Source organism: Camelina sativa, chromosome 8, assembly GCF_030686135.1.
Source record: "Camelina sativa cultivar CO46 ecotype springtype chromosome 8, ASM3068613v1".
Classification (NCBI taxonomy): domain Eukaryota; kingdom Viridiplantae; phylum Streptophyta; class Magnoliopsida; order Brassicales; family Brassicaceae; genus Camelina; species Camelina sativa.
In genome coordinates, this window is record NC_141887.1 from 28,476,129 (window position 1) to 28,504,095 (window position 27,967).

Sequence of the window (27,967 nt, forward strand, 5' to 3'; positions counted from 1 at the left end):
CAATATGATGACGAAAATCATACATAACTTGGCACACTCTCCGAAAAGAGGCACACATGTCAATGTGTATCCCAAATTGTACCTATCCATTGCCACCTTTATAACTCATAATACGATCAGATATCTTTATACACGTACAAAAATTTGGAAAGAAACAAGGCAAAAATATGGAACTTGAGACCTCAGTTTATCGACCAAACGTCGCCGTCTACGATGCGCCGGAAGGTGTGGAGGTTAGAGGACGGTACGACCAAATCTTCGCCAAGATTCTGACTAGAGAGGCTCTTGGGTTCGTGGCTGAGTTACAGAGAGAGTTTCGTGGGCACGTGAGGTACGCTATGGAGTGCCGGAGAGAGGCACGACGGCGTTACAACTCCGGAGGCGTTCCTGGGTTTGACCCTTCCACTAAGTTTATCAGGGACGGTGATTGGGTCTGTGCCTCCGTCCCTCCCGCCGTTGCTGACCGAAGAGTTGAGATCACCGGTCCGGTCGAGAGGAAGATGATCATCAACGCTCTTAACTCCGGAGCTAAAGTCTTCATGGTCAGTTTATATCCCTTTCTCATTCTGTTTTTGTTTTAGGACTATGTTTTCATATATCGGACCCGGTTCAGTTTGGGTTTGGCCGGAATGGGAAAGGATTTGATAATTTAACCAATTTGATTGGATTTGGTTTAAGTTTAATACAATTTTAAACCTTGTAAAAGTAATTGAACCGACTTCAATTTGGTTTAAGTCGAGTTTGGTTGAGTTTATAATTTAAAGCTTGAACTGGGAGTGATTGGCCAAAATTAGTAGTTGTGTTTGTTTCGGTTCTAGTTTTGATTTGGTTTGATGCCCGGTTCCGTGTGTGAATGCTAATTAATAACGAATTTGTTCGGTGTGGTCTACTTTGATTTTATTTGATATCCTTGGCGTTCGAACCGGTTCGGTTTTTTTCTATCGCCTCGATTTGTAATGCGTCTGTTAGAAACTTAGAATATAAACGACATGCAAATCAAGTTAATATCTTTTGTTGAGTTTGAACAGGCTGATTTCGAGGACGCGTTGTCTCCAAGTTGGGAGAATCTGATGAGAGGGCATGTGAACTTGAAAGAAGCAGTGGATGGATCCATTACGTTCCACGACAAGTCAAGGAACAGAGTTTACAAGCTTAACGACCAAACTGCTAAGCTCTTTGTCCGGCCAAGAGGTTGGCATCTCCCGGAGGCTCACATCCTCATCGACGGTGAACCCGCCACTGGATGTCTTGTCGATTTTGGCATTTACTTCTTCCACAACTACGCCAAATTTAGACAGACTCAAGGTTCCGGTTTTGGACCCTTTTTCTATCTCCCCAAAATGGAACATTCTAGGTACCTCTCCAGATCGACCCGGTTCAGTCATTGAATTGATGTTTTCGGTTTAGAAGTAATTAGGTTGCTTTTGGTTTCTTGACAGGGAAGCAAAGATATGGAACAGTGTGTTCGAGCGAGCTGAGAAGATGGCTGGAATAGAGAGAGGAAGCATTAGAGCGACAGTACTGATCGAGACACTCCCCGCTGTTTTCCAGATGAATGAGATACTATATGAACTGCGTGATCACTCGGTTGGTTTGAACTGTGGAAGGTGGGATTATATCTTCAGCTATGTCAAGACCTTCCAGTCTCACCCTGACCGTCTCTTACCAGACCGTGTCCTAGTCGGCATGGGACAACATTTCATGAGAAGTTACTCGGATCTTCTCATCCGTACTTGTCATAAGCGCGGTGTCCACGCCATGGGCGGCATGGTTAGTCCCCTCTTAACTAACACTAGTTCACTACTCACTATCACGACTACTATAAAACATATCTCTGTTTGAAGCTTGAACACTTAGTGCAATATTATTATAAAGTCATGTATAAATGATCTTGACTTATATATGTGGTGTGCTGTGATGATCAGGCGGCTCAGATTCCGATAAGAGATGACCAGAAAGCGAATGAGATGGCATTGGATCTTGTGAGGAAAGATAAGCTGAGAGAAGTAAGAGCAGGGCATGATGGAACATGGGCGGCTCATCCAGGACTCATCCCAATCTGCGTGGAAGCATTCACAGGCCACATGGGCAAAAATCCAAACCAAATCAAATCAATGAAGCGCGAAGACGCATCCGCGATAACAGAGGAGGATCTGCTTCAAATACCTCGAGGAGTGCGAACACTCGAGGGTCTAAGGCTGAACACACGTGTGGGAATCCAATACTTAGCCGCGTGGTTAACAGGATCAGGATCTGTGCCACTATATAACCTAATGGAGGACGCAGCTACGGCTGAGATAAGCCGTGTCCAGAACTGGCAATGGATTAGGTATGGAGTGGAACTGGATGGAGACGGGCTTGGAGTTCGGGTGAGTAAAGAGTTGTTTGGGAGAGTAGTGGAAGAAGAGATGGAAAGAATTGAGAAAGAAGTTGGGAAAGACAAGTTCAAGAAAGGAATGCATAAGGAAGCTTGCAAGATGTTTACAAAGCAGTGTACTGCTCCTGAGCTTGACGATTTTCTCACACTTGCCGTGTATAATCACATTGTAGCTCATCACCCTATCAATGTCTCAAGGCTCTGAAAGAACAAAGGATGAAGAAGAAGAAGAAAAAAGGGAAGGAAAGATTGAAGATGTTTGAGATAATATGAGTTTTGTGCTTCTATCATTTTGGTCTGTTTCTCAAATGTGTTTTTCTTTTTTTACTAGTTTCGATATGTTGGTTTATATTGTAATAAACATGAACTTGCTCTTTTATTTCCAATAAGAAATAAATGTTTCTACAGCAGTCGTATGGATATTGGAGGTAAATGTTTCTACAGCAGTCGCATGGATATTGGAGGTAAAGCCAAAAGCAGAGCGTATGATCCGGCTATCAATAACCCGCCGAGTACCGAAATTAAGCAGGCCTATATAAACGGAAAGGAATCCCTCATTCTTCCGTCTCTGGAAAAATTAGGGTTTTTGCCTCTCTTATCGCCGCCAAGCTCTTTTCTCCGGTCGCCGTCAGCCTTCGTCTACAGGTTTCTTTTCATTTGCTTACCGAATCTTATCTGTTGTATCATCTGGGAAATCGATTGCAATCTCGTACCATTATTTTCTGTGTTGTATCGAATCTGTGTCATTAGAATTATCCTCTGTTTTGTTAGATACATAATTGAATCCCTAGCTTCTGTAACAAGTTATTCTGAATGTGATTAGAAGATTCTTCTGTAAAGTTTGATTGCTTTACATGAAACTATGTATTGTTTGCTGCTGATTTTGTATGCATTTCATTGGTGTGCTGTGTTAATTTCTCATGTTGGTCTATTCTCTATCAGAATGGATTCAAGTGCCTCATATACGACGAATATGAAACTAAATTGAAAGTCTATTTTTATTTTTTTTTCTTGTAGCCACTAGCCCATCAGGCCATCACACTTGACGACCGTTGCTACGGTTTATCTTGATAGTGAGTGATATGAGGCACTTAAACTGTTCTGATTTTTGGAAAATAAATAAAAAAAAAAGACTAAACCGGGTTGGACCAGTTGAATTAGATTGATCCCGTAGGTGAGCCAACAAATTTATTGGTTTGATCATAAAATTCACGGTCGGTTATCAAAACAAAAAACCCTAAACCAAAGAGAATCGTCTTCTCTGCAAAATCGGAATCGCATCTTCTTCTTCTTCAATCACTCTCTCCTGGTTCGATTTTTTCAGGTAAGAAGTTCATTTTGTGAATATGGGTTTTATCTTGAGATCATTGGTTTTACGAAAGTTTGTGTCTTTGTCTTTGAATAGTTCTTATCTGAGATTTTATCTGTAGATTTCCTTCTTATTTCTCTTTGACTTCTGAGCTGTCTGTACATATCTAAAAGCTAGGGTTCTTTACGAAACTGTGGTCGGTTTGATCTGTCTTTTTTTATCCGACCTTGTGATCCGTCTATAATTGAACGCGTTCTTTAATATCAGCTCTCAACTTTAGGATCCAGTTCTCTAGTTTCTTACTAATTATTCTGTAAAATTTACGGAATGGTCTCCACCTTTAGGATCTGCTACTCAAGTTTTGATCTTAGAATCTCTACCACTCGGATTCATGTGTACTTCGCCACTGCATTGTTTAATTATTATTATATATGTGGTGATCTTAGAAAAAAAACTGTGTTTTGCATAACCGGTGAATAGTAATTGTCCTGTGATGATCAGTCCAGTATCTCAAGTTAAGCTATACTATTCATAAAGCTTTTGTTTTATAGATTTGGACACTCTTAAGTCTTAATGGCTGCTCTGTTTCTTTAGACATAGAGATTTAGCACTCATATCTTCTATGATCAATCCTGTTTCTGAACTTATTGTACACAATTCGTTTGCCTTTTTTGTTCATAGATTTACTCTAATGGCTATGTTTCCTTCAGATACGGGTGTGAAATATCATCTCTCCCAACAAATGTCCATCAGGAGGCCTCAAATCCCGCGGCTTCTTCTTCAAAACGTCTCTTGTATGAGAAACGCGCAGCAGATTCTAAGACATGTGAACGTATCTCGTCATGACGGTGGTGCACTTGTCTTAACTGGAACCAACGGATCCGGTAAATCAACGTTCTTGAGAATGTTAGCTGGATTCTCAAAACCATCTGCTGGAGAAATCCTCTGGAACGGTCACGACATAACTCAGTCGGGAATCTTCCAACAGTACAAACTCCAACTCAACTGGATCTCTTTAAAAGACGCCATCAAAGAGAGATTCACTGTACTCGACAATGTCCAATGGTTTGAACTTCTCGAGAATAAAATCGGCAAAGCACAACCGGCATTGGAGCTAATGGGTTTAGGGAGGTTGGTGAAAGAGAAGTCAAGAATGTAGTCAATGGGTCAGAGGAAAAGGTTGCAACTTGCTAGGCTACTCGCTATCGACAGACCGATTTGGCTTTTGGACGAACCATCAGTTGCTTTGGATGATGAAGGAGTTAGATTGCTCGAGTATATCATTGCAGAGCATAGGAAAAAGGGAGGGATTGTGATTGTTGCCACTCATCTTCCTATTGACATTGAAGATGCTATGATCTTGAGGCTTCCTCCTAGGTTTCCAAGAAAAATGACTTTGATTGATATGCTTGATCGTGCAGACATTTCTTAGTAGAAGAATCAAAGGGTGTTTTATTTTGAACCTTGTGTAATGCAATATGAGTATATCCTCGAGCAGATTTGGTTAAAGCATTTTTGGTAAATCTAAGGTCAAAATTTCATGTAATGTTTTTATAAACTTATCCTAAAACTGAATAACTTAACTATAAGTTTTATGGAAAGACAAATGAATATTTGGTTTCTGGTCAAACAGGCAAATACATCTATGCTCTACAAAAAAGGTACAGTAATACGCATGCTAATTTTAAAATTGCAACAGGTTAAAGAACCAATAGTATACCGGCTAGGCGAAAATAAAATTTAAAAATGTCTAAACCGATACGGTTATCGATAACCAAGTACCGAAATTAAGCAGGCCTATAAAAACCAAAAGGAATCCCTCATTGTTGCGTCTCTGGAAAAATTAGGGTTTTTGCCTCTCTCACGCCGCTTACCGCCGCCAAGCTCTTTCCTCCGGTCTCCGTCGTCAGCCTTCGTCTACAGGTTTCTCTTCATTTGCTTACCGAATCTTATCTGTTGTATCATCTGGGAAATCGATTGCAATCTCGTACGATTATTTTCTCGGCTATCTCTGTGTTGTCATTAGAATTATCCTCTGTTTTGTTTTGTTAGATACATAATTGAATCCCTAGCTTCTGTAACAAGTTATTCTGAATGTGATAGGAAGGTTCTTCTGTAAAGTTTGATTGCTTTACATGATTTTGTATGCATTTCATTGGTGTGCTGTGTGAATTTCTCATGTTAAATGTTCTTCTTGGTTGGTCTATTATTCTATCAGAATGGATTCTCAGATTAAGCACGCTGTGGTGGTTAAGGTCATGGGTAGGACGGGTTCAAGGGGTCAGGTCACTCAGGTTCGAGTCAAGTTCACTGATTCTGATCGTTACATCATGAGGAATGTTAAAGGACCAGTGAGGGAAGGTGATATCTTAACCTTGCTAGAGTCTGAGAGAGAAGCCAGAAGACTCCGTTGATTCTTCTTCTTCCTGCTACTCTACAAAGCGGAATCAAGAAAACATTTTGGCTATTTGTCTTTTGCTTTCTCTGATTGGATTAGTGATTATGCTTTTGAGTATGAATTTTGTTGTTGCAATTTAAGACAATTGCTGGATTTTTAAGTGTTCCTGGTTGTTTGTTATTCCAAATCTGTTACCTTTTCTCGATTTGGTCAGAAATGTGATAAGACATTGATCACTCACGTCAAGAATGTGTTCTGCATCCTCCATTTGCTTCAATCCAAACCAAGGGAAACTAGTTCTTGAGTTTTAGCTTCTTAACTTGGGGGGGTTTGCCATCAACCCAAGTCGTACATACAAAGAAGAATATTGTATTGTTCACTGATCTGGCTTAAATTAGTTCAAACCCTCCAAAATGTCGCTTGAGACAAGTAAAGATAATACATCTGCTATTGGAAACTACAAGCCCAAAAATGATATGCTTCAAAGTAGTTTTTCTAACCAAAATATCTCATACCTCATCACGATCCTTTTCTTTTGTCCTGGTCCGTTTTGAGGCTGGCCTTGATCTTAGCCCTGCAGTGAGTTTCGACTTGAAACGGGTCAGTTTAAACCAATCAGTAACATCCTATTACGTTGTCAGTTTGTCACTAAAGTGACCTACGCTTCCCGTACTTGGGTTTTCGTAAACCGGCTTTGTTCGTTGTACTTGAACATTTGGAGATTGGTCATGACTCATGAGTTGTTGCAACTTCTTTTGGATTAAGCTTTCTAAACTAATTGATACGTTTGTCTACTTGTCTAAAATTGAACGCACTGATGTTGTTTCTCTTTTCTTGTTGGAGAATTTGTCTTATGTGAATGATGTGATCAGGTTTATAATAAGTTTATCTATTTTGCTTTGTGCCTTTATTCTCTGATTAATTACCCAATTTGAATAAAGTATCAATCAAGACTTGCTTCTATTAAGAAATTAAATTAATTTATTGTTTAGTGGAGAATCCATAATAGGAATTATATTCCAGAAAACCTTTGTGTTTTTTTTTTATATAAAATAATTAGTCTAGGGATTTTGTTATTTTCATCACACTTAAGGTATTTCAGATTATGATTAAAAAATGTCTTTGTAAAAAAATTTCAGAATTTGTAAGGTTTTGTAACCAAATTATACAGAGAAGCCATGTATAAGGATTTACTGATTACTATAGATAAGATTTTCATCTATAGAATCTATCCAACAATGCGTTGTCGTTCCACGAGCAAGGAGGCCCAAATCTGCGAGATTTTTTTTCTCTTTTAACCTCTTTGTTTTCTTCTTGTTTTTAGTTGACAATGCAAAATCTATTTGATTTTTTACCACTTTATTACACGACGCCTTAGTCCATATATACTGTATTTAAGTAATATCCCTGTGTTTTGTACAATACATATATGACTAATACCTTAATAATATTTAAAACTCATAGTAACTACAGTTAATTTTGATTAGTTTTGTTATTAATGCCAAAGGACAAAAACTCCCATCTTACGACAGTGAAATGACCTTTGAGCAATAATTTTATCCGTAGTTGTAAATAGAATCAAAGTACGATGACACTGTTAATATAACAAATTCCTTAATTCTTTTGGCCAATCAAATTTCCTAGTGAAAATTATTTTTTGAATTCATGGACCAATGAGTAAATTATAGCTCTTGAATTAATTTAGTCGCCGAGATGTCTAGCTACCTACGAGTTTTGTCGAATTTTGGGCTCCAGTGGTTTTTGTTCTCGGTGACTCAAAAGATTTTAGGATTCTATAGATTAGTGAACTCAATTATTGATTAATATCTAGCGATTTGGTTCATAGATAAAGTTATGGTCAGAGATAGGGGTTGAAACCGTGATATGACAATGTTGCTGAAGCACTCAAATAATGAATAAAAAAACCTCAAGAAATGGCCTCTATCTACAAAAATATTTTCAAATCATAGTTTTTTTTTAACACTTCACAAAATATGTAGTTATCGAAATCTATTGAACACTGTATTTTTAATAAATTCTTCATAAAAACATTATCATAATTAATTGGTTATGTGTGATAGTAGCTGAAAAAAAAGGTTATCTGTGATAGTATTAATATTTCTTAAATTTATAATTTTTTAAGTCACCTTAAGTTAGTCGCTTAAAAGATTAGGCCGTTAGTATATATGTTTAGACAAACAAAAAATTGAGAAGTGAAAAAATGAGGTTAGAACACGTAATTATTAGGAATTGATGTCTATTAATCTTTTAGGTTGCCCCTAATCTCTCTCTCTCTTCTCTCTCTCTAAGTTGGGAAAGCCGTATAAATAGACGTCTTGGTCGCCTTCTTTGGCTCCACATCACTACAAACCTCTCTTTTTCTCTAAGTTCACTTAAACCCACAATTAAATATAGAAAGAGAAAGAAACTTAACCAAAAAGAAATGGAGAATATGGGAACTAGAGTGATAGAGCCATTGATCGTGGGGAGAGTGGTAGGAGATGTTCTTGATTTCTTCACTCCAACAACTAAGATGAATGTGAGTTATAACAAGAAGCAAGTCTCCAATGGCCATGAGCTCTTTCCTTCCTCTGTCTCCTCCAAGCCTAGAGTTGAGATCTATGGTGGTGATCTCAGATCCTTCTTCACCTTGGTATGTATATATATATAAATCAAAATGTTGGGGTGCTGGTTTTTGCCAAAACATATCAAACTGTTCACTTCCTTTTCCTCTTAAATGTTTTCCATTTTCTGACTCCTTGGGGAAAAGATTTAGGGACAGTATAATGATTTTATAAACTATACCATTAGTTATAATCAATTCCATTTTTACCTTTTTTGTCATTGATGGTAAAAACTCAACTGAAATGCAAAACAGGTGATGATAGACCCAGATGTTCCAGGTCCTAGTGACCCCTTTCTAAAAGAACACCTGCACTGGTACGTTTCTTTACTTTCCTGTTTATTACTTGGGCCCATATCCCATATGCATTGCTATATCAATACTTCTTTAATTTTAAAACCCTAGTTAATTTTTTTTTTTGATTTATTCATTAATTTGTTGAACGTTTCAATAGGCTCGTTACAAACATTCCCGGTACAACAGATGCTACATTTGGTAAGGCCTCGTCATGAATCTTGAATTATATAGAATATTATATATATTAAATGTTAATTATAAATAAAGATTTGCATTCAAATATAGGAAAAGAGGTGGTGAGCTATGAATTGCCAAGGCCAAGCATAGGGATACATAGGTTTGTGTTTGTTCTGTTCAAGCAGAAGCAAAGACGCGTTATCTTCCCCAATATCCCTTCGCGAGATCACTTCAACACTCGTAAATTTGCGGTCGAGTACGATCTCGGTCTCCCTGTTGCGGCTGTTTTCTTTAACGCACAAAGAGAAACAGCAGCTCGCAAACGCTAGTTTCACTAATGTCCATCAAACGCAAAAAAAAAAAAAAAACAGTTTGGAGAAAATTTGTAATCACGTGTTTATTTATGTTATGAATTTCCGTACTTTGAATAAAGTTTCAAAAATGAGTTGAATCTGAAATATATATCCAATCTATAAAAATATAATATTATTGTTTGATAAACATGTTATTTTTCAACACCTACAAAAAGACATATAGAAACCAAATAAATATTTTATTACACAAAATATGTATATATATATATATATATATTTATTATACAAACCCATCTATTCTGCTTGTGTGCTGAAGTCTACTTTCATGTTAAAGATATAATCAACGATAATTTTTCTTTAACCAATTTTATAAACTCAATATATCAATTTAGTTAACAGAAGTGTTGATAATGATACAATCACGATAAAAATTAAAAACTAAATTGCATATCATGTTTATAGCATCCACTACGTTACAAGTACTTAGTAATTAATAAAATCTAAATTGTTGAAGCATAAATCCTCCTTATAAATTATTATACATACATACATGGCTTGATGATAACAGCAGTCACACATTTGCTGTTCACAATCTTGGTTCTGATTTACACAATCTAGCGGGAAAAATATCTGGTTGATATACAGATTTGAGATCATTTTTTGTAATATATATTCATATTGTTTTATATTTTTACCACTATATTCCTCTAGGCGGCGTGATCCACCACACATACTTGAGTACTTTTGTCAACATTACTGTTTTCATCTTTTGAAAATATCTAATTTGAGTTTCAAAAGGTAAAAATACAAAAGTTTACACAAGCTCGTGCGTTTTGTTTCTCCAAGATCTCTAATCTAGTAACTACAAAGAAAAGAACTGTACAAATGTGTATCCAATTATAAACAATTCTGCCTCAATTTCTAATCCAAGTCTACAATTAAGAATCATTTTCAGATAAAACCCTTTAGCAAAAAAAGAAAAGCTAAAGGGTTCCAGTAATATGCAGGGGAGGAAAGTCGGAGAACAACACAACCTTAGCACTTAAATAATCTCATCAAAACTGGTGGAGTTCGATAAACAACAACAACCCGTGAGCCGAAATCTATAAGAAGAAGAAGATGTTCATTACTGTTCGTCAATGAGAGACTTCAACTTCTGTCTGAATTCAGGGATCTTTTGTGCATCCACGGCCATCACTCAGTACTCGACCCATCAACTGATGATTCTTCAACTGCTAGAATTGGCATTATAGCCAAAGATTACAAACCAGAAACAAATGTATTCAAACTTTTGTTGTGAGTCCAGCAAATGTATGTTGGCATTCAAGAGATGACTTACCTCTTGAGATGTAACTAGCTGCGAGTGCATAGGGAATGCGAAGGACCAAGAGCCAAGCTGAATAGTACATTGTTAAGCAAAATGTTTAGAGTATAACTTTTTTTTTCTTTACACAAGGGAAGTTGAGTAGGTAATGTGAGGGTAAGTACTTCGAGAATAAGTTGATCTTCAGGCTTAAGGAATATCGTTTCCTCCTGTTCGTCTTCACTACAACAAGGTTTTCTCTGTTTGAGATGCTTCAACTATTTAAAGTTTGTTTTCAATTTTATTTAAATCCAAATTTTAAATTTATTTATTTACTTGCTGATTTTTCAATTTATCTAGAATGAAAAATACTTTTTTTTATATATAAAGAAAAGATGGTTGATAGTTGATACATATATGAAATCTCTATATCTTAAATTTACTATCGTAGCTATAGATTACGAATGGTTAAGGATAAGGGTTATCTACACATGGATGTGTCATAACAAAATCTAAAGCAGTTATTGCTTCCAAAGATTTTGAGTCCAAAATTCTCAAGCCTAATTATTATTTTACTACAGTGTTCCCTTCAAATAATTAAACTAAAAAACTGAAAAAGGGTATATAAAAAGATGTATATACATCTAGTACATATATACAGTACACCTACGTAGGCAAATGGATTGACTACCAAATCAAGGGCATGCAAACACCTTAGGATTTGCCTGAAAAAGACACTGTGAACTAGTAGAATATTATATAGAGTCTTAGACCATCTTTAGTGGAGAACCGATCAATTGTTTCTCAGAAAAAAAAAAAAAAAAAGATTTACTATACATTTTTCTTTTTTATTTATTTTTAATATGTACACCAATAAATGAAAGACATGTGTCTAGTTTCAAGCAAGTAACGATTCTTAAAGTTCTCCAGCAAGTAACGTTTCTTTTGGTTTTAGCTTCTCTCTCCTCTTTTTATTATTTGTTTAATAAAAGTATCACCCTGGTAACTCCCACTAATCATGCCCTTAGGGCTCCAGTAAGACATAATGTGCATGTGTTGTGTTTAGCCACTTGTGGTTATTTTCATAGCCTAATATTTTTCCAAAAGTAAAACACATTTTATTATTATTAGTACATATGTTTATTTATAAAACGACTGGCCCCTCGTTTGGTGTTATTACATATCCAACACCTGCTCTGTTCCATTCCCTAATAATGAGAAATGATTCATTCCCAAAAATGGTGTCAGCATTAGGATATGAATCATTTTGAACTAAAACATTATAGAGTGTTAGGGCTTCAGTAAGACATAGTGTGACTGTTGTGTTTAGCTACTTATAGTTGTTTTCATGGTTAAGTATTTTTCCAAAAGTGAAACACATTTTCTGATAGTAGGTTTATTCTTAAAATGGGTGGCCCTTGTAATTACAAATCAACACGTACTCTCTGTTCTGTTCCATCCCTCATTTCACTCAAAATTTTTGCCACATCTAAATATACTTCGCCCAAAAATAAATGTGTTAGCTCACTTTATTTCTTCTTTGTTTTCGTAAGTATATTAATTTATTATATGGATGTACAATCTTTTTTAATTAGTACTCACTAACTGATCTATAATTTACACAAATTCAAGTCTTGTCACAAGTAATGACTTCCTCCTACTTTTACACGAGCACTTTTTTTCTTTCATTTTAATTTTCACGGTACACATATAAATCAGATCATTCAAATCAGACATTAACTAAAGAATTATATCTACCGGTACATAGATTCAAAAGTACATTAACATCTTCTATTTCATCGGTACGAAGCCGCAAACCTGGTGATTAACCATCAGTGGAAATTATTAGCCGGCATACTTCTATTTAGAACGAATCACGAGGACAAACCAACATGCAATAACCTTACGATTAAAAGAGACGACCTGTCATGTTTGATGTTTCGTGTAATAACAAGATGGCCAAAAAAAACATACTAACCCTTGGACCGAGTCCATTGGTTCTTCGTATAAACACATGAAGATTCTAAACTTTTAAATATTCGGGGCTTTGTGTTTATAAAGGCTGTCTAAATTTGATTGGTAAACGTGTCGAGGAGTCGTGCTAGGTCCCCTTTCATGTGTTAAGGTTTTGATCCTCGTATGGTTTTGGTTTGTGCGCTTCGAATGTGCGCTTCATATTCATATATATGTGCTAGGTCCCCTCTCATGTGTCAAGGTTACTCACGAGGAGTAAACAACATAAAGTGGAGATGAAGTACATTTCGACATACATGTAGACAAAGTCACAAAGTAAACTCAATGATATAGAGAAAAAAAAGTATAGGGCAAACTCTGTATATTTTCCAATAGTATAGGGAGTTAAATTAAATTTCCCAATTACAAAAGTTGGTCTCTTTCTTCTCAAATGTAGAAGAAGAAGAAGAGGAGAAAGTGAAAAGGTTTATCCATGGCGATTTAGCGCCCAGCAGCAGCCTCTCTCTCTAATCACATTCATGTCCACCGTTAATCACCACTGCCTCCTCAATGTTCCTCATATCCCACCGTCAATTCCTCGCCCCAAACTTCATCCCTCTCTCTCGCTCTATCGGAAACCAGAACGCCTCTGTTCTCTCTCTGCGTCTCTGTCTCTTTCACCAGTAAACATCAATGACCGTTCTTCTTCTTCTTCCTCATTGTTTGAGAAGAAAGAAACGGAAGAGATTGAATCTATGGTTGATGGGTATTTCTATCTGCTTCGCTTGTCTGCTCAATACGACGACGTCGAGGTAACAAGAGCTGTGCACGCTTCGTTTCTTAAGCTCAGAGTCGAAAAAACCCGTCTTGGCAATGCCCTTATCTCCACGTATCTCAAACTTGGTTTCCCTCGAGAGGCTTTTCTCGTATTCGTGTCTATGACTTCACCGACGGTGGTTTCTTACACAGCTCTCATCTCGGGGTTTTCAAGATTGAACCTTGAAATTGAGGCTCTTAAGGTCTTCTTCAGGATGAGAAAATCAGGTATTGTCCAGCCGAATGAGTTTACTTTTGTAGCGATTTTGACTGCTTGCGTGAGGGCTTCGCGATTCTCGCTTGGGATTCAGATTCATGGATTGATAGTTAAATTAGGGTTTTTGAATTCTGTCTTTGTTTGTAATTCGTTGATGAGTTTGTACGCAAAGGGTTCTTCGTGTGATGATGTGTTGAAGTTGTTTGATGAAATTCCTCAGAGAGATGTGACTTCGTGGAACACTGTGATTTCGAGTTTGGTGAAAGAAGGAATGACTGATAAAGCTTTCGATTTGTTTTATGAGATGAACAGAGTCGAAGGACTTGGAGTTGATCGTTTTACGCTTTCAACTCTTTTGAGCTCTAGTGATGACTTATTGAGAGGCAGAGAACTCCATGGTCGTGCTATTAGAATTGGGTTGATGCAGGAATTGAGTGTGAATAACGCTCTGATTGGGTTTTATTCTAAGTTTGGGGATATTGAAAAGGTAGAGAGTTTGTACGAGATGATGATGGTGCAAGATGCCGTTACTTCCACGGAGATGATCACAGCTTACATGGCATTTGGAATGGTGGATTCCGCTGTTGAGATATTCGAGGATATGACTGAGAAAAACACTATTACCTATAATGCTCTAATGGCTGGGTTCTGTAGAAACGGTCATGGCTTGAAGGCACTGAAATTATTCACTGATATGCTGCTGAGAGGTGTTGAGTTGACGGATTTCAGTTTAACAAGCGCTGTGGACGCTTGTGGTTTGGTTTCAGAGAAGAAAGTAAGTGAACAGATTCACGGGTTTTGTATTAAGTTTGGATGTCTGCTTCTAAACCCTTGTATCCAGACTGCATTGCTTGATATGTGCACAAGGTGTGAAAGGATGGCAGATGCTGAGGAGATGTTTGACCAATGGCCTTCTAATCTCGATAGCTCGAAGGCAACAACGTCAATACTTGGTGGTTACGCTCGGAATGGCTTACCTGATAAGGCTGTATCGCTGTTCCATCGCACTCTCTGTGAAGAAAAGTTGTTGTTAGATGAAGTTTCTTTGACTTTGATTCTTGCTGTCTGCGGGACATTAGGGTTTCGGGAATTGGGTTATCAGATCCATTGCTATGCTCTTAAAGGTGGGTACTTTTCTAATGTAGCCTTGGGAAATTCTTTGATTAGCATGTACTCAAAATGTTGGGACTCAGATGATGCTATAAAAGTTTTCAAAACGATGCAAGATCATGACGTTGTTTCTTGGAACAGCTTGATTTCTTGCTACATTCTTCAAAGAAATGGTGACGAGGCACTGGCTCTATGGTCGAGGATGAATGATGGAGGGATCAAGCCTGACAAGATCACACTGACTCTTGTTATTTCTGCATTCCGGTATACAGAGTCAAATAAGCTTAGTAGCTGCCGTGATCTGTTTCTCTCCATGAAGACTGTCTATGACATTGAACCAACAACAGAACATTATACTGCATTCGTCCGTGTTTTGGGTCATTGGGGTCTTCTTGAAGAAGCGGAAGACACAATAAACTCGATGCCGTTTCTGCCCGAGGTCTCTGTTTTGAGAGCTCTGCTTGATAGCTGCAGAGTACATTCAAACACAAGCGTTGCGAAACGAGTAGCAAAGCTTATACTATCGACAAAACCTGAAAGCCCGTCTGAGTACATCCTCAAATCCAACATCTACTCGGCTTCCGGACTCTGGCATCGCTCTGAAATCATAAGAGAAGAAATGCGGGAAAGAGGTTACCGGAAACATCCTGCTAAAAGCTGGATAATCCATGAGAACAAAGTACATTCCTTCCACGCGCGTGACACATCCCACCCGCAAGAGAAAGACATATACAGCGGATTGGAGATACTGATAATGGAATGTCTGAAAGCTGGATACGAACCAAACACAGAGTTTGTTCTTCAGGAGGTTGATGAGTTTATGAAGAAGAGTTTCTTGTTTCACCACAGCGCTAAACTCGCCGTGACTTACGGCATTCTCACGAGCAATACTCGAGGGAAGCCTGTTCGGGTTGTGAAGAACGTGATGCTCTGTGGTGACTGTCACGAGTTCTTCAAGTATATTTCAGTTGTGGTAAAGAAAGAGATAGTTTTGAGAGATTCGTCAGGGTTTCATCATTTTGTGAATGGTAAGTGTTCTTGTAGAGATCGGTGGTGAATCAACCAGGACTCTAGTTTTTGGAAGACTCTAGTGTTTCTTGTAAAGAGATCTCTGGTGAATCAACTAAGACCTTAGTTTCTGTAATGTTTGTTTTGTATGAGAATTTGTAAGTTGTTAATATACGAGAGTTTTGGTTCGGATTTGTTGGGGAGGCAGGGTGGAAATTGATAGAAATAAAATGTTTGGGGGTGAAAAGGGAAATAGAGAGAAAGTTTGCATGTGAAAGGAAAAGAGAGAGTATGACGCTTGGCACGAGGGAGCAACCACTTATTACCAAATGTTACTCTTCCATTCACCTTAGTTTTTAATTCTCTTCTTCTTTTGCTCCCAAAACCGAAAGCAAAATTACATAACAACAAAAACATAAACAAACGATCTCTTCTCTTAATTTGATTCTTCGTCTTCTTCTCCTTTCTTCTTAAAAGAAAGAGAATTAATAGAGAGAGAGAGATGGGAGATAAAGATGCTGATGGCAAGTACTCTAGAAACATGTCTGCATGTTCCTCAACGATGTCGTATTCAACTAAACTCTTTCTCTTCATGGTTCCTCTAGTTCTGGTTTCTGGCTTCGTCTTTGTAAATATTGGTCCAACATCTTTCTTAACCTCTTTGTCCACCTCTCCTCATGATCTCCCTTCACCTCCGTCTCTGATGGCGCCGGCGCCATCTCCTTTGCCATCAGAGATGATACCTCCGTCGTTACCAGCATCTTCTATATCGACTAAAGTGGAATCTATTCAGGTTCGAGAAATTAAATTACTTAATTAGAAATACCAAAATTATTCTTTACTTCATTCTTCATCTTTGCATGTTATGTCTTTTCTTCTTTCCGGCTACTGTATTTTGTTTAATTTTTTTCTTCTTCTAATCTTATTTTTTACCAGTAGGGTATCATAACATTCGTATCTTAAAAAAAATTTAGGATTACGATATTGAGATTAATATATATTTCCTTATTATTTTTTAGAAAAGTTAACATATATGTACATTTGTATATTAGTACTTGTTAGAATAGTTTCTTATTAAACTTATTTATACAATAATATTACTTGCATCGAAATTTCTTTTACATTTATGATAATAGTAAATCTACATATATTTAACAATAAGAAGATATACACATATTTAAACTTTCCCAAGAAGAATAAGGAATTATATTCATCTTAACTGTAAAAATTTCATTTCGTTTATTTTTTTTGTGAGGATGCACAACCCTCAAATTAAGTTATCGAAATTGTGTGTGTGTTTTTTTTTAATCTGTTTGGTCGGGTGGTCTACAACACATGTCAATATGTTTTGGTTACTAAAAGTAATTAAATAATATAGAATATTATTATTGAACAGGGAAATGATAATCGGACCATTCGATTGAATCCGATCATTACTACAACGAGTAATAACGTCACTTCTACGGCGTCATCGGAACCAAAGAAAAGAAGAGTTCTAAGCAATTTGGAAAAGATCGAATTCGAGCTACAAAAAGCTCGAGCCTCCATTAAAGCCGCTTCGATGGACGATCCCGTGGACGACCCGGACTATGTTCCTCTTGGTCCTATGTATTGGAACGCTAAGGTCTTTCATCGGTAAGTTAAAGATAATTACTGTATTGTTCTTCTTTTAGAAAGTAAATTGAAGTTACAGTAATTTGGGTTCGCTAAGAATTTATTTGAAATAAATTAGAGTCAAACGGTTGGAACTATGAATTTATTGGCTCGCTGAGCATTTATTTTAATTAAATTTAAGTCAAACGGTTTGGCATTTTGTATCATAAATAAGGTTTGGAACTGATTTTAAATTTTAAGATAGTTTTTTAAAACATGGCGCAGTGAAGTTTCAAATAAAATTGAATTACGTTCGAGTGTTTTTTTTTTGTCAACAGTTTTTTTATTTATTTAGTTGCTTGTTTATTAATTGTTGATTTTGTTTGAAATCAATCGTACTGTATTAATTCGTCTAGATCGTAAACATTTTGTAGTAGATAGAGATACCTTATATACTTTGTTTTCACTTAATGAGTAAATGGAAGAGATTTTTTTTTTTGTGGTGTCACATTTTATATGCGTAAGCAGAGAAGGAATCACATTCCTTTATTATTTTTTGGGGCTACATTTGTAAAAGATCATTAATTATATCACTATTGGCCCATCTTTTATGGTTTGGTAAAATAAGGTAACCAATGACTGCATATTTTTAGGATTTACTCATAGAGCAGAGAAACCTTCGAGAACCTGTAATTTCCTAATATGTTTTTTTTACCCCTGTCGCTTTACTATTTAAAATTATAGGAGGCCGAGTATGTGAATTTCAAAGTTTGTTATATCCTATTACGTAATATACATGTGCACAAAATTGTTTACATGTGGTCCAATTTAAAGAATGGCATAGATTTGCTAACCATGATGTACTTACGTTTTTTTTGTTTTCGTTGTCGTATTGAAATGATTAGGAGCTACTTGGAGATGGAGAAACAGTTCAAGATATATGTGTACAAAGAAGGCGAGCCACCGTTGTTCCATGACGGTCCATGTAAAAGCATCTACTCTATGGAAGGAAGTTTCATCTATGAGATGGAAACCAATACTCGTTTCCGCACCAACAAGCCCGACAAGGCCCACGCTTTTTATTTACCCTTTAGTGTCGTCAAGATGGTAAGATTCGTGTATGAACGCAACTCTCGTGATTTTGGCCCCATCCGAAATACAGTGAGAGATTACATCAATCTTGTGGGTGAGAAATACCCTTATTGGAACCGTAGCATCGGAGCCGATCATTTCATACTCTCTTGCCATGATTGGGTATGCTAACAATACATTTCCCCCCACTACTAGGCTTATAGCCTCTGGTTAGCTAGTTATGGTTATAATATTGATTTTTTTTTTTGTGTGTGTATGTCTAGGGTCCTGAGGCCAGCTTCTCTCATCCACATCTAGGACATAATTCGATACGAGCATTATGCAATGCCAACACGTCAGAGAGATTCAAACCAAGAAAAGATGTATCAATACCCGAGATTAATCTACGAACAGGATCCTTAACCGGATTAGTCGGTGGTCGGTCACCTTCCAGCCGTCCAATCCTAGCCTTCTTTGCAGGTGGTGTACACGGACCAGTAAGGCCAGTTTTGCTCGAGCATTGGGAGAACAAAGATAATGACATCAGAGTCCACAAGTATCTCCCTAGAGGAACGTCTTATTCGGACATGATGCGGAACAGCAAGTTCTGTATTTGTCCTAGCGGCTATGAGGTTGCGAGCCCTAGGATCGTGGAAGCACTTTACTCGGGTTGCGTCCCCGTTCTGATAAACTCAGGCTACGTTCCTCCTTTCAGCGATGTTTTGAATTGGAAATCGTTTTCAGTGGTCGTTTCTGTGGAAGACATACCGAATTTGAAGACGATATTGACGGCGATATCGCCTAGACAGTACCTAAGGATGTACAGGAGAGTGTTGAAGGTAAGGCGACATTTTGAGGTAAATTCACCGGCGAAGAGGTTTGATGTGTTTCATATGATTCTTCATTCGATTTGGGTAAGGAGATTGAATGTGCGGATCCGTGAGGTCTAAGTTAAGGGTTTTTTTTTTTTTTTTTTCGGATTTTTTGTTTGTTTTGAGTGGTGAGTTGTGAAAATAATTTGAAAAGTCCGGAGGGATTTTTCTTGTAAATTAGTATAATTGAGCTTTTTTTATGTGTCAAATATGCTTTGAGTGTGTGTTTTCCCCATTAATTTGTAATACACGAATAATAATTATGTTACATTCCCGTAAGAAAAAAGAATAATAATTATGTTCGCCTAATACTAACAGCCAAGCTTCAATACGAAAATTCAAAGAAAAAGTAGCTTAATTACTAAAAAAAAAAAGTAACTTATGCATTGAAATACTGTGATTAAATAATCTGGTAATTAGGTGACTTTTTGGTGTTCATCCTACTATTAAAAAAAAAAAAATTGTTTCCAGGTAGAATCATTTTAGTTTTTCAATGCTCAGCTATAAACCGACAGTAGCAGTTGCAAACTATAAATCAAGACGATAGAGGGCTTTAACGTCATTAACGTATTAGGGAACGGTTCAATGTTTGATATGAATCTCGGAAGGCGCAGCAGCAAATAGTAGCGAAAGGTTCTCAAGTAATATCTCTATCTCCTTGACTGCCTCTGCTGCTATATAATTTCTCTGTGAAGTATTATTGTTATTATTCGTTTGTTCTTGGGATTCACGTTTTGCGTCTGATTTTCGATTTAATCTGAGACGAGACCGGAGACCCGTACGTAGTAAGTGGAACTCATTTGATCCGAAAGCCCCCAAGTTTGACAATTATTGTTATTATGCTCATGTACAAGTTAGTTTTGTTTTGATACTCTTTGAAACTATTTTCTCTACTACGTAAGTACACTGTGACTTCATACGAGAACCTTGGCATGGAAGCTATTCAACAAACTAGACCATCAGATTGCGTCCAAAACATTCTTGAGGTTACTCGAAAACGTTACAATATTTATGAGAAAAATAACCATACAATGAGGAAAAGCTTCTCATAGTCTACATCACTTAAAATCTTAAAAACATCAAAGTCTAAAGCTCTATATGAGACTCTTTCTCTCTCTCTCTATCTCCAGGATCATCAACAACTACCACTGGTTAGGCGGCTGCGATATCCGTGTCCAGCGAGAAGAAGCAACAATCATCGGACTATTATTGTATCCACCAATACCGTTAGTTTGACCTCCTTCAGCGATTTGGTTGATGTTCGTCATCAAACCTTGATCTCTTAGTATCATAGCTCTCAGCTTCTTCACCTGCATCATATCAATTTGTTGTGAGGGGTCTCTTTGAAACAACGAAATATTATGTTAAATAAGACTCCATATGAATAGTGCCTGGACCTCATCGTGTAGCATCTGATTCTCTTTCCAAACAGCATCGTACTCTTGCCTAAGCGAGTCGTATGACTCCTCGAGATGCTTCACCTTCCACCGCGCACGGCGGTTCTGGAACCAAACCGCTGTCTGACGTGGCTGCAGACCAAGCTCCCTCGACAGCTTTAGTTTCCTGTCGGAATCTAATCTGATATCTTCTTGAAAACTTACTTCCAGTGCAGCTAATTGTTCACTCGTTAGCCTCTTATTCTTCTTTATCATCTCGTTGTTGTTACTCAAATCACAGTGGTACGTATTGATCATCTTCTCTGATTCCGGTACAGTGATAACCGACCCGGTTTGCGTAACAGCAGCATGTGTATACGAATTACCTGATATTATAAAACGATTAAGGAAAAATAAAAGAAACAGAAAAGAAACAAAGATGCGAAAAACGCACAACATCAACGACGTTTTTGAAAAATTGACGTCCAGTTTTATTTTACTTTTAGAATATATATATATAATTGTTTTCATAATTTGCAATCAATAATAAATCAAACGGTAAAAAAAAAAAAAAACAATATAGGAATTATATGATAACGACAAAATCTAGTTGTATAAAAATGATCTTCACAGATTAATAAAACAAAAATAATAACTAATTTGTGTCTAATTGAATTACTGAATATGCTAGCAAACCACATAATAACTAAAACCACATATGCATATATCTGAAGAGAAAAACAAATATCTCGTCCTAATCAAGCTATTGTGTTTGTTTTTTTTTTTTTTTTTTTTGACAATCACTATTGTGTTTGTTGTTAGCCAACTCATTAAAACCTACCATATGTATGGATTTGTTGTGACAAAAAAAGCATTCTTCATCAATTTCTCAAACGTGATACAAACCGGCACTTACACATCTCTGATCTCTTTGTTCTTATAAGGCTTTTAGAGTTCATGGATTTTTCAACCGTGAAATTATACCGACACTTACACATTTATATATAAATAGTTCTCATCATAAGGCTTTTATAATTAAACCAACAAACTAATTTGTTGTGACGTAAAAAAAAGTTCATGGATATGCTAACCGTGAAATTAAACCAACATTTACACCCACACACACACATACATACATACATATATATATATATATATATATACGTTCTTATAAGGCTTCAAGTTCGTTGTCACTAAAACAAATTAAAGTTCATGGATTTGTTAACCATTAACATATAACCGGAACTTACACATCTGTGTATGCTTATAGTATAGACCTTTGGTGAATTAATATATATGGGATCTTAACACATTGCAACAACGGCGACACAAAAAGATATGACCATTAATAAATAAACAAGCACATTCATCTAAATTAGTTTGGTATGTATGTGTGCATATGTCTACCTGCAGAAAGATCATAGTTGAAGCTATGGAGCCAGTTAGACTCCAGCCGTGGCGGTGGCATGAACGAATCTCTCTCGTTTTGGACGTTGCTCATCGTTGACCATTCCATTATTTTCCTAAAATAAGAACACATGAGATCAGATGGTTAAAAAGGAAGAAAAATTAGGGTTTTACAATAAAATATAGAAAATTAGGGATTTTGTTGGACAATACGAGCGGTAGAGGCGTTTTTCTCTTCTGTACACTTTGTCTTTTGGATGCAAAAAAGTGTGAGAGCATGCAGTAAACAGGAGAAAATAATATTTATAAGGAGATATTAAGATATAGGTAGCTAGAATCGTCGATAGAGATACAAAGAGAAAGAGACATATATTTTGTCTTACTTGGACGCCATCGACTCATCGTTCATCATACCGTAGATTGATATATCTGTTGAATCTAACGGTCAAACTTGATTTTTTTTTATTCTTTCTTTCTTAACGGTCGTTTGAGACAGATGGTTTAACGTAAATTAGGGTGCGATCGTGGTCAGTAGAATTTGAAATTGTAAGTGCTATTGAACGTTTTATTATAATTGGTAATTTGGTAAATCCGTATATGATGGAAACATGAGACGGTCGCAAAATAATCATGACTATGTGTTAATTACTAGAAGGGTGTAAAACACTAACACTATGATGACTATGAGTATTAAAATAGTATTAATACATCAATACGATCTAATTTTGATATTACACGTTTATTATTTATATTGAATATTTTGTGAAATGATGCTATATAGCTAGTATACACATATTTTTAAACTACCAAAATTTATAAATAAACAAACAGTCAGACAGAAACTCTCTTAAAAAGTCCACTTATTTTGTTGTATATAATATACACGCACATAACTATATATAATAGATTATAATTAGAAGATACACGAACAAAGAAATAAATGAGTTTTATTACAAGTTTGAGCCAACCTAGACTGTTTCGTATAATTTGGAAACCATGTAAAAAAAAATTAAAAACAGAATTCTTAGGAAACTTAGGATTCCAAGTCAAATATAAAAGTTCCAGATTTTTTCTCATAAAATAATGGAATGGCAAAATTCTGCATAAGGCACCAGTTCTATACTTACAGAAAGGGTCATAGAATCATCAAAGGGTAAAGCATAATCTTAGCTAGTGGATTAGTTATACTGGAAAGCTCTTCTAAACTTGAAATCCTTGATCAGTTACATAAATCTACCGGTGTACTTTAACATTTTTTTTTTCTGAATAAATGTGAAATTATATTCAAAAAAAAAAATGTTTTACATGTTTAGAGTTTGAGCTTACACAAAATAGAGTTTGGTAGGATATATGATGCTAACAGAGATTAGAGAGAGATTTTTGACTACCCACACTGACAATGCATTCGATTACCACCGGCTGGACTTTAACATTCGATTACCACCGGCCGTTGTTTAAGACATGGAAATATTAATGTAGTAGTTGAAAGAAAATTGAACACGTACTGATACAAAATTTGATTTGGATTTGTAAGTTTATGTACTAGTTGATAGAGGTTCAGGTATCGATAGTCAAAGTCAAGCTTAAAATAAGTGAAATGGTCCCCCAAGAAAACTCCATTAAAAAAATCTGACAACATGGTTAACCCCTCCTTATGGTATGATATAAATTTGCCTCCAATTTTTACCCAAAGATATTTTTCTTCTTGTTTTGTCTAATATATATACACGCACCACCGAACATTCACAAAAATTTATATTATAATGCAATAAGGTTTGTCACTATTGGTAAGTCCATATAGACATATGTGCAGTAAACTGAAAGGCCAAAATCTATGTTGGATATGTATATGTGCAGTAACATAAAAAAGTATAAAGCTAACTTTGAAAGCAACCTTTGAAAGATAAGAATCAGCACAAATAGCCATGTAGATCATCCATATATAAAAAGTTAAGAATGTAAAGTATGTAACCGATAGATAAAAGCAACAAAGAAATAAATTATAGTCAATAAATCATTTTGAAACCAACAAAAAAAACAAAGAAAATATATTGAAAGCTAAGTATCAAAGAAGTTCCAGTTACTAATAAGCATCAGCAAATCGTACATATACATGAAAAAAGACAAGAATACTTGTCTCGTGTGCAGTTTATATGACAACGATTCTCCTATTGTATTTGTAGTATATTATGAGTGTTATCTAAAATTGTGTGTTCAAAAACAATTGGATATTTTTTCCTCATTGGAGATTAATTGCGAGCTAATTAATTAGCACACTTTCTGGTTCCATATTAGCATCCTGAATTTCATTAGTTTATTATTATAGCTGTGGAAAAATGAGTTTTGGTTGATTCAGGACATTATATATGTTTGTTACTGTCTGTTACGTTTTGAAGATTATGCTTTATAAATATGATGAACTGTTCAGTTATTTAATACTTAACTAGTTCATTGACCCGAATTAACGATAGTATAAGAAACGACAAAATAACGTTTTCAGATGATACAGTCATTTAAATGAATTATAAATACTCATATAAGACCTTTTAATTAACAGAGTCTGATGCATGCATTATACAGAAGGAAGACAGAACGAAAAACTCAGATATTCAGAATCAGGAGAATCCATCCGTTATTATTGTTTTCTGGAACTATTCAGAAATAAATTCATTATTTAGAAGAAGAAAAAAAAAATGGTTCTTTACTGTCTTTAAATACGTATTGTACAATTGATCAATTCGTTTTATCCAGTTCGATTTTAAGCTTCATAAAATAAAAAAAATAGTGATACCAATTTAATTATACTTTTGAAAAAGTTACTCGAAGTTGGTGTGTAAAACTGAAGCGTACATTTTATTTGATCGGGTTTACCGACTAGTCCAAATTATAGTAACGGCTGACGATGTGGGTCTATCTCCTTCTCTGCCTCTGCCATTATGTATAATTTGCCTTGTGAATTACTATTAACTTATCTGTTTTAGGGATTCACGTATTGCGTCTGATTGGACTTTCGAAATAATCGTACAAGCTTTCTTAGTCCTCTCTCCAAGATCAGCAACAACTACTAAGAGTAAGGCTGTGGTGGCCAACAAGAATTAGAACCAACCATCATCGTCAGACTATATATTGTATATTCACTATTAATACCCCCTTCGGCGATTTGGTTGATGTTCATCATATCATCAAACCTTGATCTCTTAATATTATAGTTCTCAGTCTCGTCACCTGCATCACATATCAATTTATTGTGACTTGTGAGGGGTCTCTTTTGACAGAATCAAAAACTAAGGGACAAAATAAGCAAATATTATTAATGTAGATAAAGACTCCATATGAACAGTGCTTAGACCTCATCGTGTAGCATCTGCTTCTCTCTCCAAACAGCATCGTACTCTTGCCTAAGCGAGTCATATGACTCTTCGAGATGCTTCACCTTCCACCGTGCACGACGGTTCTGGAACCAAACTGCGACCTGACGTGGCTCCAAATCAAGCTCCCTCGCTAGCTTAAGTTTCCTCTCTGAATCTAATTTGAAATCTTCTTATAAACGTAGTTCAAGCGAAGCTAGTTGTTCACTAGTTAGCCTCTTAGTCCTTATTATCATCATCGTTGTTGTTGTTGTTGTTGTTACTCGAACATTGGTACGCATTGATGATCTTTTCTGATTCCGGTATAGAGATAACCGGTCCGGTTTGCGTGTAGGCAGCCTTATTAGACGAATCTTCTGTTGTATAATAAAACAAATTACACGACAAATTAAAGAAATCGCAGAAGTTCTGAACTAATGACAGTAAAAGACAATAAATTGGCTGAAATAAATAGGGGCAAATTATTTGACCTGAAACATATTTTTTTATTGAAAAATTACTGTGTTGCAAAAATTACTGAGTTTCATATTATAAATTTATTCATGTTTCAGAAAAGACCATCATCAAAACAAGTTTTTTGTAACTTTTGATGTTTACCAAAAATAAAAATATGTTTAAAACATGTTTCTCGATCCCTTTGTTTAACAACACATATTTTTCATATTTGGCAAAAAATTGTAGTATTTCTTTATAATTTTAAGTGGTAAAGGTGGAAATGTGGAATCACTCAAAAATTAGATATAAGAAATTAGACGTTACCAAGTGATCTTAGTATTGTGGTCCAATGGTTGACAAAAAAGAAAAAAAACCTAAATTAGACGTGTGTTTTTTTCTTCCTTCTTCGACCTTTTGTGATTCTTATAATTTATAACATAAACCTACATTTCGGTGAATATGAATTATAAAAACCTTACCACATATTACAAATTTACAACCAAGCCGCAGTGAGATAGTACGATCGAACATGAGTTTGATTAAAACAACTAAACGAATGCATCTACGTAAATTGGTGTGGTATATATATGTGTGCACATACCTCCGTAAGGATTATAGCTGAAGCTGCAGAGCGAGTTAGAGAAGTTAGACTCCTGCCATGCATGGCGATGGTATGGAATCAAATCTCTTGGTTTGTACGTTGCTCGTCATAGACCATTCCATTTCCTTAACAAGAAGACACGAGAACAGAAGATTAAAAATGAATAAACTTCACCGTACGTGACAAAGAAACTAAATATAGAATTTATCGTTTTGTTGGAACATACGATTGAGCACTAGAGGCGTGACCAAGAAGTCTGGTCTTCTATATATACACTTTGTTTTTTGTAGATGCGACAAAGTGTGAGAGCATGCACTAAAGAAGAGATGAAATATATACAGAAGGAGTAAAGGAGATATAGAGATAGAGGTAGATAGGGATAGTGAACAAAAAAGAGAGTATAGTGTCACATTTTGTCTCACTTGCTCGTCATCGCTGATCATTTCCCTAGCATTTACGTATGTTGATATGTTTGTTGAATCTTACGGTCATAACTTAATTTTTGTTTGTTGTGTTTACTTATATCGGTCTTCTGTTACAAGCAAACAATGATTGAAGGGCAAGTTATGGTGTATTGTAGTTGCTAAGAATTTGCAAAAATATAAGCGTTTTTGGATGGTTAATTAATAAGATTTCTATATATTATTGAAGTAGATAATATTTTGCAAAAGAAAACCAGACTAGTTCACATCTGTCAACTCAAATGGGTGAAATCCTATACGACGCAGTTCGTCTAGCTAAACTTGAAATCATTAGCAGTGACAGGAATTTAATTGTGGGCCTCTAACATTTCAATCACCACCTCAATTTGAGTGAACTTCAAAGACATGAGAGTACTGTATAAATGTAGGTGAAAAGAAAATTCACTCAACACTGATAGTAAAATATTAGATGAAGATTTGTAAAATGATGTAATTAATAGTAGCCAGGTGGGGGTATCAATGGTCAAAGACTCAAAGTCAAGCTTAAAATAAGTGCAATGGTCCAAGAACTCCATAAGAAAAACAAAAGGAAAAAAAGAAAAAAACTGACAACATGGTTCCCTCATATATTGGGTCGTCATATAGAAGAAATATGCTTTCATTTTCAGCCTTTTGTTCGTTTTTTGTCTTATGACTCACCCTCATTCGCCGTCTAACCACAAAAAAAATGTTTATATAATACTGCAATAAAATTTGTCACTATTAGTGAACTGTGTGTTCAGTAACCTGAAAGGCCAAGAGATACGGTAAAGATATCTATGTGCGTGCAGTAACATGAAAAAGCAAAAAGCTATATTTGAAAGAGACTTCACACAAAACAGCGAAGTAGGATGGTTTAGATAAATTTGTTTAGATGCGGT

General features: G+C 35.9%; 5 protein-coding genes and 3 pseudogenes across 6 annotated transcripts; 6 read left to right on the forward strand and 2 right to left on the reverse strand.

Moving 5' to 3' along the window:
* Window positions 1–33: 33 nt before the first annotated feature.
* On the forward strand, window positions 34–2,787 carry LOC104708740 (malate synthase-like). The gene is made up of 4 exons (XM_010425354.3): window positions 34–542; window positions 1,029–1,354; window positions 1,440–1,770; window positions 1,926–2,787. Exons 1-4 carry the CDS (start codon window positions 168–170, stop codon window positions 2,580–2,582), a joined length of 1,689 nt encoding a protein of 562 aa, XP_010423656.1. The 5' UTR covers window positions 34–167; the 3' UTR covers window positions 2,583–2,787.
* An 820-nt stretch (window positions 2,788–3,607) lies between these two features.
* Window positions 3,608–5,232, forward strand: LOC104708737 (ABC transporter I family member 1 pseudogene; annotated as a pseudogene). The gene is made up of 2 exons (XR_015563475.1): window positions 3,608–3,701; window positions 4,397–5,232. The product of XR_015563475.1 is annotated as an ABC transporter I family member 1 pseudogene (transcript).
* A 239-nt stretch (window positions 5,233–5,471) lies between these two features.
* Window positions 5,472–6,324, forward strand: LOC104708739 (small ribosomal subunit protein eS28z/eS28y). Its single transcript, XM_019228992.2, has 2 exons — window positions 5,472–5,609; window positions 5,905–6,324. The coding sequence occupies exon 2, from the start codon at window positions 5,906–5,908 to the stop codon at window positions 6,098–6,100; it is 195 nt and encodes a 64-aa protein (XP_019084537.1). The 5' UTR covers window positions 5,472–5,609; window position 5,905; the 3' UTR covers window positions 6,101–6,324.
* A 2,120-nt stretch (window positions 6,325–8,444) lies between these two features.
* On the forward strand, window positions 8,445–9,639 carry LOC104708741 (protein TERMINAL FLOWER 1). Its single transcript, XM_087460829.1, has 4 exons — window positions 8,445–8,737; window positions 8,963–9,024; window positions 9,162–9,202; window positions 9,290–9,639. Exons 1-4 carry the CDS (start codon window positions 8,528–8,530, stop codon window positions 9,508–9,510), a joined length of 534 nt encoding a protein of 177 aa, XP_087316955.1. The 5' UTR covers window positions 8,445–8,527; the 3' UTR covers window positions 9,511–9,639.
* Window positions 9,640–13,070: 3,431 nt separating this feature from the next.
* LOC104708742 (pentatricopeptide repeat-containing protein At5g03800) lies at window positions 13,071–16,094 on the forward strand. The gene has a single exon (XM_087460830.1). The coding sequence runs from the start codon at window positions 13,291–13,293 to the stop codon at window positions 15,949–15,951; it is 2,661 nt and encodes an 886-aa protein (XP_087316956.1). The 5' UTR covers window positions 13,071–13,290; the 3' UTR covers window positions 15,952–16,094.
* Window positions 16,095–16,151: 57 nt separating this feature from the next.
* LOC104708743 (putative glycosyltransferase At5g03795) lies at window positions 16,152–19,747 on the forward strand. The gene is made up of 4 exons (XM_010425358.3): window positions 16,152–16,695; window positions 17,299–17,537; window positions 18,401–18,749; window positions 18,851–19,747. Exons 1-4 carry the CDS (start codon window positions 16,405–16,407, stop codon window positions 19,514–19,516), a joined length of 1,545 nt encoding a protein of 514 aa, XP_010423660.2. The 5' UTR covers window positions 16,152–16,404; the 3' UTR covers window positions 19,517–19,747.
* An 833-nt stretch (window positions 19,748–20,580) lies between these two features.
* On the reverse strand, window positions 20,581–22,330 carry LOC104709953 (putative homeobox-leucine zipper protein ATHB-51 pseudogene; annotated as a pseudogene).
* Window positions 22,331–25,395: 3,065 nt separating this feature from the next.
* LOC109126088 (putative homeobox-leucine zipper protein ATHB-51 pseudogene) lies at window positions 25,396–26,747 on the reverse strand (annotated as a pseudogene).
* Between the last annotated feature and the right edge of the window lie 1,220 nt (window positions 26,748–27,967).

Coding starts and splice junctions, on each gene's coding strand:
- LOC104708740 (XM_010425354.3), top strand. CDS start 168: ATGGAACTTGAGACCTCAGTTTATCGACCAAACGTCGCCGTCTACGAT. Junction 543..1,028: donor CCGGAGCTAAAGTCTTCATG/GTCAGTTTATAT, acceptor GAGTTTGAACAG/GCTGATTTCGAGGACGCGTT. Junction 1,771..1,925: donor TCCACGCCATGGGCGGCATG/GTTAGTCCCCTC, acceptor TGTGATGATCAG/GCGGCTCAGATTCCGATAAG.
- LOC104708743 (XM_010425358.3), top strand. CDS start 16,405: ATGGGAGATAAAGATGCTGATGGCAAGTACTCTAGAAACATGTCTGCA. Junction 16,696..17,298: donor CTAAAGTGGAATCTATTCAG/GTTCGAGAAATT, acceptor ATTATTGAACAG/GGAAATGATAATCGGACCAT. Junction 18,750..18,850: donor TACTCTCTTGCCATGATTGG/GTATGCTAACAA, acceptor GTGTATGTCTAG/GGTCCTGAGGCCAGCTTCTC.
- LOC104708739 (XM_019228992.2), top strand. CDS start 5,906: ATGGATTCTCAGATTAAGCACGCTGTGGTGGTTAAGGTCATGGGTAGG.
- LOC104708741 (XM_087460829.1), top strand. CDS start 8,528: ATGGAGAATATGGGAACTAGAGTGATAGAGCCATTGATCGTGGGGAGA. Junction 9,025..9,161: donor CTAAAAGAACACCTGCACTG/GTACGTTTCTTT, acceptor ACGTTTCAATAG/GCTCGTTACAAACATTCCCG. Junction 9,203..9,289: donor TACAACAGATGCTACATTTG/GTAAGGCCTCGT, acceptor ATTCAAATATAG/GAAAAGAGGTGGTGAGCTAT.
- LOC104708742 (XM_087460830.1), top strand. CDS start 13,291: ATGTCCACCGTTAATCACCACTGCCTCCTCAATGTTCCTCATATCCCA.